Source organism: Lathyrus oleraceus, chromosome 2, assembly GCF_024323335.1.
Source record: "Lathyrus oleraceus cultivar Zhongwan6 chromosome 2, CAAS_Psat_ZW6_1.0, whole genome shotgun sequence".
In the NCBI taxonomy this organism is placed as follows: Eukaryota; Viridiplantae; Streptophyta; class Magnoliopsida; order Fabales; family Fabaceae; genus Lathyrus; species Lathyrus oleraceus.
This window is the reverse complement of record NC_066580.1, coordinates 148,619,000-148,632,481: the sequence shown is the minus strand read 5'-3', so window position 1 is coordinate 148,632,481 and position 13,482 is coordinate 148,619,000. Positions and strand designations below refer to the sequence as shown.

At 35.9% G+C, this 13,482-nt stretch overlaps 1 protein-coding gene across 1 annotated transcript; it reads right to left on the bottom strand.

Moving 5' to 3' along the window:
- Positions 1-10,121: 10,121 nt before the first annotated feature.
- On the bottom strand, positions 10,122-13,020 carry LOC127118596 (uncharacterized). Its single transcript, XM_051048815.1, has 6 exons — positions 12,840-13,020; positions 12,707-12,752; positions 11,482-12,398; positions 11,262-11,373; positions 10,740-10,835; positions 10,122-10,659 (listed from the first exon to the last, which is right to left on the bottom strand). Exons 1-6 carry the CDS (start codon positions 12,905-12,907, stop codon positions 10,576-10,578), a joined length of 1,323 nt encoding a protein of 440 aa, XP_050904772.1. The 5' UTR covers positions 12,908-13,020; the 3' UTR covers positions 10,122-10,575.
- Positions 13,021-13,482: the final 462 nt, after the last annotated feature.

Sequence of the window (13,482 nt, the reverse complement as noted above, 5' to 3'; positions counted from 1 at the left end):
CAGATAGTGTAAATATGCCACTGACAGTCTTTGTTTCAGTTTTTGAGTTATTGGATGTTAAAGTAATGTAATCTTGATAATTATCTAAATTATATTATACCTTCTAAATTTAGAAAATAAATGAAATAAGAATGAAAAGGAAAGCGGGGTGAAAATTCAATATTCATACTGTGAATGTGTATTGTTCTAAGTTTTTCATAATATTTATAGTTTTGTTTGGGAAAAAAATAAATAGTTGATAAGCTAATGTTTAACAAGCGAATTTATATTTGATGGTGAATAAATTAATTAGTTGAATTTATATTGTTTAGTAAAATTAATGAGTGAACTAACTTATATTTATAAAATAGTATATAAGAAAATATATTTAATTAATATTTAATTCATTTAATTAAGATAACAAAGATAAAATTGAAATAAAAAAGCTTTAAACTATTTAAATTAGCATGTAAAAAAGATTGTAAATTAATAAGAATAAGATGTAATTTCGTAGAAAAGTAATGGTTGTCCAACATAGCGATAATAAGTGTTCTAATTGGTCAAAGGTCCAATCCAGCAAGATTTAAGTGCTAAGTTCAATAAAGCAAAACCCATTAAAATTATTCATTATATATATAATTGATGTGTGTAAAATATAATGTATACATTTTTTTTTACCTGGCATGTTTTTACATTTGTAGATAATATGAATTTCTTAAAGAAAAATCTTTGATTTAAAGAAATAACAGGAGGTTATGACCGCTACTACAACTTCCTCAGCTCGGGCCTCTATTCCTCCCTCAACAAAAGTTGGTGTCCTGCCATTATTCAAACTCCATCGGCCTCTTATGGTCAAGGCTAGTCTTCTGTCAAAAATACCACTAAAAGAGTTTACGACAATGTTTTTCCTCTCCCTAGTAATAGTAAAAGGGAACGGGGTCAAGACCACAACCCTCTTTAAGAAGAAAGCTCAGACAAATGTGCTCGGTTGTTTGAGGTCGCCTTCGTCGGGCTTGTTGCAGCCATTGTCGGGTCATCTTCTTCTCTACTCAAGTTGACATCCATTCTTCCGTCTTGAATTTCTTGTACTTCTCAAGAAGCATTTGCCTGCATATATGAGGAAGATCTCGCATACCTCTAGAATCTCCCTGAAGCGGAGAAGATGGAATAATTTTATGAGGTGAGCTTTTATGCCTATTGACATACCCCCAAATTCACCTTACCTCCGTATCATCTTTATAACCATAATGCATAAGCATACATTCATCATCTCATCATCTCATTTGCATTTACACCCATAACAAAAGAAAGCATAAACTCAAAGCATGATGTTCATATCTGAGGACCACCAAGACCCCTTGATCTTGTTGGAATGTACCCAAACCACCCTAAATCCTAATTGCTTCTCCAACCACTCCTTGACCTTGTGAGACTACACAAGTCATTCCATTCATCTCTAAGACCCTACTTGGAATGGTGAGTCTTGATTGGGAGCCTTGCTTGTTCATCTGGTCATCCAAGGATCTCAACCTTAGTCATTTGTTTCTTTGTGGCTTGTACAAGTCATTATTTGACTTTGTGCCTTGGCTTTACTCTTGAGGAACCCTAATGTGCAAACATTGATCATGCATTAACCTTGTAAACATACTCCAAGATACTTCTTGCACCCAAAACCCTAGCTTATTTGACTTTGGCCTTTAAGGAACCTTGTGACCCAAGAAACCCTAATTTGTGCCCCTTTTGCTTATATGCCTTACCTTTCTTGATCACCTCATCATTCTTAGTCCATCCACATCTAATTCAAGCCAATTTCAATCAAATCTACATCCATTTCATCCGTGGTACAAGTGAATGTTTGGTTTGGAAATTTGAACTTTTGAATCTTGGGTATCATCCATGAACATGGTCCATAATCATTCCACAAAGAATCAAGACTTGGTTTCTACCAATGTTTATTCATTTGAACTTCAAACAATCATTATGGTACCTTGGAACTCAAGAAACACAAAAATTACAAATTAGGGCATGTTGGCTGGTCATGTTTTGGCAAGTTTGGCCTACTATTTAGTCCAAACCACATAAATTTTTCATCTTTTAACCTTTTAAGGATCTTTGAGCCAAATGTCCTAAATGAATTCCCCTTCAACTTTGTTTCAAGGCCCAAGACCTAATTAATTACATAAGGACTTCAAATTGTGCATTGGTCAAGCTTGTAACAACCCAATTTTAGTAATTATTTCTTATGTTAGTATTACTATATTTTATTTTATTTATTTGGAGTGTTAATTAATTAATTGGTTGTTAGGTAGTATAATAATCGATTATATTAATTAATTTGGTGTGTTAATTAATTATTTAGTTGATATGAGATATAATGAATAATGGAATTAATTAACTTGGTGTGTATATTGAGTTGGTTTGATTTATTTGAATTAAATAGAGATATTTAAATATTAGGTCTTATTGGGCCTATTAATTAAATTAGAGGTATCATGCTTTAAGCCCAAATAGAATACTAGTATATAAGAGGTGAGGAGAGTGAGAATTAGGATTCATTTGATCATTTGACAACAATAGAGAAAGAGAAGAGGAAAAGTAAGGAAAAGAGGGGAAGAACAAGAGAGGAGCTAGGGTTTCCAGAAAATTGAAGAGGTAAGGGGGGAATCCTTGTTATTATGGGTTGGTATGATCGGGTCAATGGGTAGATGTATGTTAGGTTAAAATCCCTAATTTGGTATGGTTGTTTGAAATTGTTAGGTATTCTCGAATTGTGGTGTTTTGATTGTGTTAAAACTGTAAATTAATGTTATATACTTAGAGTATTGTATGAGTCATAATTTTTTGAACGTTTGGCTTTTTACGGAATCGAAATCGAAGGTCCGAAAGTCCTCCAACGATGAAAAACGCAGAAAATTCTGCATTCTGTTTTATGTTAACCGGTTACCCACCGAGCGTTAACCGGTTACTTGCTTAAAAATCTGTTAATTATGTTTTTGTGTTAACCGGTTACCCACCGAGCGTTAACCGGTTACTTGCTTAAAAATCTGTTGATTTTGTTTTGTGTTAACCGGTTACCCACCGAGCGTTAATCGGTTACTTGCTTGAAAATCTGCGTAGGAAGTTGATTCTGTTTTATGTTAACCGGTTACTCACCGAGCGTTAACCGGTTACTTGCTCTGTTTTATGTTAACCGGTTACTCACCGAGCGTTAACCGGTTACCACTATTGAAAAATGAAAAATTGAGATTTTAAAAGTTGTATTCAATTTGAAGTGAAATCTAAGTGTGGGTATTTGATAATTAGCCTATATTTGTGAATGATATATTGTTATGAATGTGTATATGTACCATTGGTGGATAATTCATAGAGTTGAATTATGGTGATATGTGGAATGTTAAGATGGTAAAGATGATCTTAATTGCATATGTGTTGGTATTTATACATTCATTCATGGCATGGTCGGCTTCATAGTGGAAGCGGTGAAACTGTGGGTTCACATGGTATTAGACGTTGATCCTTGAATGGAAATAGGCATAGCATACGTTGATCCTTAATTGGAAATAGGCGTAGTAGTAGACGGTGATCCTTAATTGGAAATAGACGTAGCACACGTTGATCCTTAATTGGAAATAGGCGTGGTAGTGGCTTTGATCTTGTCCGGATCGGAAGCGTGGCTTGGATTCTAGATATTGAATCGGAAAGCGGTGAAACGTTGGGTTCACATTGAGGTACCGCATGCATAGAGCCACATTAGAGTTATGTGATGATTGAGTGTATGCATTGTTGTGATTGTGATGTGTGTATGATATATGGTAATTGAATTTGGTGATGTTTGAAAACATAACTTGGCAAAATATGTGATTATGTGATAATTGTAGTTATGTGTATATTTGGGAAAATAGTATTGAATTTTAATATTATACTCCTTGAGTTTTGATGGATGTTTGAAATGTGTGAAATAAATGTTGATTAATATTATTGACATGGTTATACAAGGTGTGATGAATTCTGTTAATTGTTGATTTAATCATTGTGTCTTATTATACTTCTTCATAATGATTTGAATTCTCACCCTTTCTGTTTGAATGTTACCTTTACATGGGTATCGTTCAGATACTCCAGAGTAGTATTGCTGAAGTAAGTGGACGGTAGCTCGCTCGAGATTAGCCGGAGAGTTTCCGTATTTTAGTTTGAAGACTAGGTAATGAGTCAATGCTCTGGTCATGTAACACTGGGTAGATTAGTAGTATTGAACTCATATTTTATTTGGATATGCATTATGTTATTACTTGTTTTATTTTACCTTGAGGTGATTATTGAGAGATGATCATGGTATGGGACATGGATCATTTTATGAAATACATGAGTATTCATTATTTTCCCCTGCGAACGCATATGCTTGAATATTCATGATAAGTGAGATGTGTTATTTTAAATGACCAGGTGTATTGTATATTGATGATGAATGATGTTGGTTTTTGAAAGCTTTTAGTTTTTGAAAACGTCGATGTGACGCCCTTTTGTTTATATGCGTGCTTATTTACTCTGATTATATGTTAAGTATTTTGGGGTAGAAAAAGGGGTGTTACAAAGCTGGTCAGGTTGCCTAATCAGGCCTAAAATCATGTCCATGACCACCACTTTACACCATGTCATTTCCACATCACAACTCCTTTTGATCTGGTTCTTTTTGCAACTTGTTAAGGATATGACAACGTTCAATTGGCATAAGTTTCACTCAAAATGCACGAGTCAATTTTAATTGGCCCAAGTACAAATTTGAGGTTCCACCGTTGGTGCATGCAGCGGACTACACCAGCCAAACACTTGCCAATTCATGTCTCAAGCCTCTAAACCATATTTTTTCACTCCCATCTGATCCCAAACACATGTTGTATCATTATGTGACATATTTTTTAGCCAATTTGAGTGCAACCAAGGCACATGTGAGCAAACCTGAGTTATGTCCAAAAAACAAATTTTCCCAAATTGGCAAATATCCAAAACCACCTCAGCTCATGTTGGGACCACAATGGTCTCACCAAAAGAGTGCTAATTGTAGAACAAATGGGAGGTAAAAGGAATTCCAGGCCAAAAGTGGACAACACTTAGCAAGCAAGTTTTGGTTTTTGGCATTTTTCGGACTCCACTCATTTCTAAGAAATCACCTCCAAAACTCCCACCAAACTACTCCACCACCTTCCCTATAAATAGGGGGTCATGTTCCCTTCATTTCCCAAGCTTGAAAGCCATATAAACTCTGTTGCAAACTCACCACTTCCCTTCCAAAAATAGAGTTATCGAGTTCCAACTTTTAAGCATTTTCAACACCACAAAAGCATCCAAACACCTTCACCCAACATCCCTGAAGCTACCTGAATCATTGGTAGTGTTTGAAACCACCTCACATGAGCTCTTCATACTCATCGGAACCACCAACCGAAACCGATTCCGACCAGGTAGTGAACATTCTCACTTCCATCCAAACAAGTTAACATTCCGCTCTTTGTGATTCACTGATGCTAAGCCCCATGATTTAAGCTTCGAGTGTTGAGTATCCATGATTTAATTTTTGTTTTAGGGTCGACCATTTGTTCATGTTCATGTAAAATACTCCATACTCAGAGCCAATCAATGGCTCATGTGTATGGAGAAGGCAACGATGACATGAGTTTGAATGGAATCCATGTTTGATTCCATCAAAAAACTCGAGTTGCAGAAGTTCAAAATCCAGAAATCCCAAGGTTGAAGATTATGTTTCGCGTGTGTTGTTCATCTTTTGAATTTAAAAAAAAATTGTTTCATTCTCATTGGTTGTTGTGTGTGGCCTGGCCTGAATGTGTGTGTATGCTTATCAAGTCAACGCGCGCGTGTGTCCATCATGATCTGGACCATTCAATTGGTAATCATGTTCCTCCTTCACATCACATTGATGTGATTCTTAAAGGCTTACAAGCTGATTATGCATTAGTTGTGTATGTTATTGAAAGCAAATTTGGAGTTATGGATATTAATGAGGTTGAAATCTTACTAGTTGCTCATGAACTTCGTCTCAACAAGTTCAAGAAACCTTCAGTTCCTAACCTAGCCTCACTCAATCTCACTCACACTATACATTCTCATCTACCCCGGGATGAGGCTCCAACTGCTAGTTCAGATTCCTCTCCTTCCCTTATGCCAACACCTAACACTGGCAATGATTATCAAGCTCTTCGTGGAAGCTATGGTAGAGGCAGAGGATATAGATTCTCTAATGATGCCTTGCAATGTCTACTGTGCTCTAAATTTGGTCATTTTGCGTTACAATGTTAGCATCGTTTCAATCAAAACTTCCAACCTTCTTTACTCACTGGCAACAACTCATTTGGTGCTCCTTGGCATAATTACTCTTATGGCAACAATGTTTGGAACAGACAACCTTCTCACACGAGGTCTTCACCTCCCCTTCAAGCTCCTCTAAGCACTTTCATTGCCAACACCTTGCCCTCTATTTCCACTTCCTGGTTTCCTAACTCAGGAACCTCATTTCATGTAACTAGTGAAGCCAAAAGCATTCAGCAGATTACACCCTATGAAGGTCCTGATCAAATTTACATTCGCAATGGCCAAGGTTTGCATATCTCTCTTACTGGCTCTAATACTTTCCAATCTCTCATTCACCCTCACACACAACTTACACTCAATAATCTTCTATTTATACCTTCTATAACTAAAAAAATTATCATTGTCGGTAAGTTTTCAAAGGATAATCATGTCTATTATTTTGTTTTCTGTTGATAAGTGTATTGTTAAATCACATAAAATTAATGCCAGTCTTCTTGAAGGTCGTGTTGGACATGATGGGCTTTATGAGTTTCCTTCTATAGCATTATCTCCACCTACAAAGTCTTCCACCGTGTCTATGTCTGGTTTTCCTTTTCATAATAATGTGCCTAGTATTAATTCTACTTGTATATGATCTAAGCTTCCTGGTATGTGGCACCTTAGACTAGGCCATCCTAGTTTGAATTCCCTAAGACTTGTTCTACAAGCTTGTAATATTCCATAACATTCTAAAGACATAATATTTTTTGTACTGCTTGTTGCATGGGAAAAGCTCACATGTTACCTTCTTTTATTTCACATTTCACACACTCTACACCCTTTGAAATGATATATTATGATTCATGGGGACTTTCCCCCCAATGCATCAACTCTAGGGTTCTCTTACTATATGTCATTTGTGGATGCATACTCCAAATTCACATGGTTTTACTTGCTCAAATCTAAATCTGAAGCACTTAACATTTTTAAACAATTCAAGTCTATGATTGAACTCCAACATTGTCATCTTATTGAAGTTGTTCAATCTGATTGGGGAGAGGAGTTTAGACCCTTCACCAAATTCTTGTCTGAGATAGGTATTGTCCATATAGTCATTTTTCCTCACACTCATCACCAAATTGTGTAGTTGAAAGAAAGCATAAACATATTGTGGATCTTGGCCTTACCTTACTCAGTCAAGCATCATTACCTCTCATCTATTGGGATTATGCCTTTTCCACTGTTGTTTATCTCATCAATAGGTTGCCATTTGCTTCTCTTAATTTTTAGGTTCCCTTTACAATGTGGTTTAACACTCAACCTGACTATCATTTTTTAAAGGTGTTTAGGTGTGTTTGTTTCCCTCTTCTTAAACCATATCATGTTCATGAACTTGAGTTTAGATCCCAAGAGTGCCTATTTCTTGGGTACTCCACCTCTCATAAAGGCTATATATGTCTCTCTTCCAATGGCAGATTATACGTCTCTAAAGATGTCTTATACAATGAAATTATGTTTCCTTATCTTGATTTGTTTCCCAAATCACAACCTAGTTCTTCATCATCTCATGGTATCACTTTATATCACTTATCCCTCTCATGCTTTCACCTGTCTTTCCTCACACACCTATGTCTCAATCTACACAGTCTCTTGCTACTTCTTCTGCCACTGAGCACCCTGGAGTCCACACTTCTCCTTCCAGGTCTAAGGCATCTTTCAGTTCCTCACCTGAAACTCCTTCTGCTGAGTCTCAGTCCTCTCAATCTTCTTCTTCCAACACTTATAAGTCTGAACACTATTTAGCCACTCTTGTCTCTATACCTAATGGAGTCATTCCTCTTACTCATATCCCTGTCAATTCTCATCATATGCAAACTAGGGCTAAATCAGGCTTTATTCAACCAAGACTTGAGCCAAGGCTGCTTCTTTCCAACTCTTAACCTAAAAATGTTAAGCAGGCTCTTAGTGACTTGCAATGAAAGACTGCAATGCGGGCAGAGTTTAATGCCCTAATCAGTAACAAAACACTGTCCTCTCCATGCATAGACAAGCTATATGATGCAAATGGGTTTTTAGGGTGAAGGAAAATCCTTATGGGACTGTAAATAGGTACAAGGTTAGGCTTGTTGCCAAAGGTTTCCATCAAAGACAAGGGTTTGATTTTCAAGAAACCTTTTCACTTATTGTCAAGCCTATTACTATAAGAGTTATTCTCACTATTACCATTACTCATCACTAGACCATTCAGCAAATTGATATTAACAATGCATTTCTCAATGGATTGCTTGATGAGGAAGTATACATGGAACAACCCCAAGGGTTTTTCAGTTCTGATCCCTCACTTGTGTGTAAGCTCCACAAGGCCCTCTATGGCCTTAAGCAGGTTCGAAGGCAGTGGTTTGAAAGGTTGCAGACTGCCTTAATTCAACTTCAGTTTAAGGCCAGTAAATGTGATCTCTCTCTCTTTACTTACTCCTCTAATGGTCATACTTTTTACCTTCTTGTGTATGTAGATGACATAATCATCATTGGTAGCTCCAAGTCAAATTGAACCTAACATTTTCCCTTAAACACTTGGGAGATCTTGACTACTTCTTGGACATTGAGGTGAATCAATGTCACAATGGTGTTTTGTTACTCACTCATACCAAATATATCATGAACCTACTCCACAAGACCAACATTCATGAGTCTAGTCCAGTGGCCACTCTATGCAATCCACCTGCAAGCTCACTAAAAAATTGGCTCAGCGGCTCTATCTAATCCATTTATTTATATGTATGTTGTAGGTGCATTACAATATGCAACCATAACAAGGTATGACATTGCTTATGCAGTAACTAAAGCTTGTCTGTACATGGCATTCCCTCTTAAGGCACACTGGATAGCAGTTAAAAGGATACTTAGATTCCTCAAAGGCACCCTTGGACATGGCATTCATCTCTCTCCTCACTCTTCTCAACTGACTCCTTCATTACAAGTGTTTTGTGAAGCTGATTAGGCATCTGATCCGAATGATATGAGAAGTACATCAGGTGCAGGCATCTTTTTTATGGACAATCTTATCTCTTGGTGGTCGAAGAAACGACCAGTGGTGGCTAGATCTAGTACATAGGCAGAATATAGGAGCTTAGCACAAGCAACTGCAGACCTCCTTTGGATACAAACCTTACTCAAGGAATTATATGTGTCAACTAAGTCATATGTCATCCTATGTGATAATCAATATGCATTTCTTCTTACCCACAATCTCATTATGCACACAAGAACCAAACACATTAGAGATAAACTAGTCTGATTAGTTATAACTGACGGTTGTCAGTATTTGTCTAGCATGTAACCTGCTATTACAGGTTACCTGATTGCAACGATAAATGCATCACTTGTAACATTAAGTTCAATCAATAAGACACAAAAGTTAGTTATAAACTGAATTATGAATAGTGTAAGCATAACTTTGTAAAAAGAACACATGTCATTCAAAGGTGTTAACCTGAACCACTAAACTAGCAAACAAAATATGTCCATCCTTTTCTGTCATAAAATATTTGATCATATGACGTTGGATTCCATTTGACATGCTTAATTGAGCTGGCTTCTTTCTTCACAAACGAATCAATTTCTATATATTAAAAAAAAAAGTACTAGTTAAAGCTTAATGCATATATATTAAGTAAAAGCATTATGATAAGTAAGAGATTATTATATTCACAAAACACTCTGCTAAGTCTTTCCCATGAGTTGTAGAGAAATTTAGCACCTTTCAAATTCTTGGAAAGTTAATTGGCCTTTCCATTCTATCTATAGGATTAGATTCTTCTGCAGTAACACTTTCAAACTTTAGAGGAAATTTGGACCAAACTTAATTGACTCTAGAAAATCAGCAATTACATTGATTTTTCTAACACAATTGCAGTAGCTAAATCACATCAAGGAAACAGGCTGGAAATCATTTCATGCTCTGACCCACAAAAAGCACAAGGGGTAGCATCATTTAAGCGATTACCATTTTGATGAGAGTTATACTGCAACAAGTAGAAACAGGCCAAAACTTAAGCCAATTGACAGCAAAAATCTTACAGAAAATGAAGAGTCATAAACCCCTGTCCCTATGGTCTCATTAGTTGTGTTGTGCAATTCACAGATTCCGTCCACCCCATACAAGTAGTATGAAGTATGAATACCGAATTGGATCTGATCATTATCTCCCTTCAGCAATGTTTCATAACTAAGCTTCATATTATATATCGTATGAAATAAGATATGGTACTTTGATGCAGCAAAAACCTTTGATTAAAGTTGAATGAAGACACTATCCATTGTCTTGAGTTTTTTCATCTCCTCTTCACTGGCAATTCCAGGATCAACATAACACAACTGAAATAGACAAATTAACATCAAAACCCCGCCTTTCAAAGGCGCAAGGTGTTGCAAATGTTTGTAAAAAGAAGTGAAACCTGGTATTGTTGCTTCCTAAGTGTGTGCACTCCTCTTTTTATGAATCTCTGCCATCCAACTTTCTCCCTTAGTGATCTTTCTACAGCCGCCGTACTCTATAATGATAAGTAACAGCATTAGAAACTATGTGTATCATCATTGCTGCACAACATGCATGTTCCAGAACACACATACACAGATACATAAACAAGTGACAACTGATAGAAGCAGGAAGAAAACATATCTCGGCCCTGTTTATAAACATCATAATTATGCACTTATTTCGGTGCTTATCATATAAGTGCTTATGTATAATATATTTCTATAAATAAAAAAGCTTAAGGAAATAAACTGAAAACTGCTTATGGACATGTAAGAAGTTGTTTTCACAAGTTCCCTCAAATAGTCTCACAAGTGTTGATGTCACGTCAGTGCAAAATCTCGAATAAGTCAACTTTAACATAAATCTAAACCTGGTCATTAAACACAGCTATTTAAATGCTACAATTAGGAAAACAGACAATAGCACACAAATATATTACATGACCAGGATCAAGAACTAGGAGATTATAATGCAGAATTCCATTTCGTTGATGTTTGACTTGGATTCCAACTATTGTTCTTGAGTGTCCATCATGTTGAAAGTACAAGGGCCTGTCAAACAAAGCTTTCAAAACATCAAACACCACAAGAAACAATATCATTTGTTTGGTTAGATAGATAGAACATGAACAAGTGTACCTAAAATGAATCATCACTCACGTTTTCTCACTGAAGACAACACGCCTATAGCCAAAATGAATTGAGTTTTTATTAGAAAAATAATTCCACACAAAGTCCATTAGAACTTGATGTTTTTTACTTTGTTTTGCATCACTTTTTACCATACATCCACCACCACTTTCTTTATCAATATTGACATTAAGAGAAGAACAAGACTTTGCATTTGTGCCACAACTTGCTTGAGAAACACCACCACTCTGACTAGACAGATATCTATCCATTGGTCCATAAAAACTAGGTGCTTTCCTCTTCCTTCCATCGTCAATTCTCACTAGCTCCGGCTCACCAACACTTGAACCGGGGACAGATAGATAAAGAGATTCAGATTCCTTAGGACCAAAGTCAATCATCCTTGCTCGGAGACCAAAAGAACGCAAGAGTGCAGCACATTCGGTAGCTCCTATCCATCTTTTAGAACCATAGATAGAATTATTGAAATGGTGAGAGCCAGGTTCATCAAAACCTCTTTCCCAAGCAATCTCAAGCCATCTTTGGAGCGATGGAATATCAGGAACAAATCCTGAACAACCAAACAATACTTCTTTCGCTTCTGGCTTTTGAGCCAATAAATGTGAGCTAAGCATTTGAATGTTACGCCAACCGCAACCCCATCCAACATCCTCTGACTTAAGGCTTTGGAAATGATCAACATAACCCGACAAAATGCTTTTCGAGTTTCCACCTTCAGATTCCAAACAATTCCTCAATAAGTTCATCAAACCGCCATTAACATTGTGAAACTCACCCTTTATCTGTAAATCAACCAAGTGAGAGATCTTTTCATCCATCAACCATACCCCATTGTCTCTACCAATCCCGCCACCATCGCCACCACACAAATTATTACTATCTCCAAAAGCTGTATCGAAATGTAAGTCACTAACTGCTTTTTTACTCTGCATATGAAACAATACAGCACACCATAAGCAATAAACTGAGTAGAAAATGCCTAATGTGAAAAGTGGCCAAATTTAGAACATAAATTTGTAAACTTATTTCAACAAAAAAAGGGGTAAATAAAAGATAATCAATCATTCGAGTCGAATTGATTGCAAAAATTGATCATAAAATCCACAAACAAACCACTTTCAAAAAGGGGGAAAAAGATTCAATTTTTATTTTGATTTATTCATTTTTTTTAGGTTAATTTGAAAGAAAAAGGGGAAAAGCTAGGTGGGGTTGAATGAGGGAGAAAAAGGGTTACCGGAGGTGAACGAAATTCGTCGTCTTCGAAGTGGGTATTGGCGTGCCTGAAATTGAAGCAGTGTTATCAAAGTATTATGAAATTGTGAAACAATAGTAGAAAAAGATGAATGAATGAAGAAATGGAGTGATACCATTGGAGTTGAGAAGATGGAAGCGATAAAAAACAGAAGGGGCAAGTGGAAGAATCATCCATGTTCATCAAAATTGAAGAGAGAGGACGATGCAATTTGTTGTTAAATGTTAATGGCGGAAACCCTTTTCCATTTCAAATGTTAACGGTGGCCGTCAACTAACCCTCCCTCACTGTTAGAAAAAAAAGAAAAAAAAGCAAATTTTTCTTAAGCTTAAATCATATCATTAACTTGTTATTTTAACTTAATTTAATATTTCAGGTTAGTCATTTAACTAAAAAATATTATAAGTTAATTATTTAATTTCACTTATTTTATTTAGTCATTTTTGTCAATTTTTAAAAAAAAAGTTAAATTTTAAAAACATGGCGTTACAACAAAATTATTGATACAAATTTGAGTATGTAGTTAAAAATTGATATATTATTTAAACGGCAGGGTTTCTTCGAAAACAAAATCATTGCAGAGTACACAATGATTTAGTTTTTAACTACATATGTTAACTCAGATTTGTATCAATGACATTATTATCACGTCACGTCACCAAAACTTACATTTTTTGTCAGAAATTGACGAAATAGACTAAATAGGGTAACGAAAGTGAAGTTAAATGACTAATTTGTAAAAAAAAATAGTTAAGAAA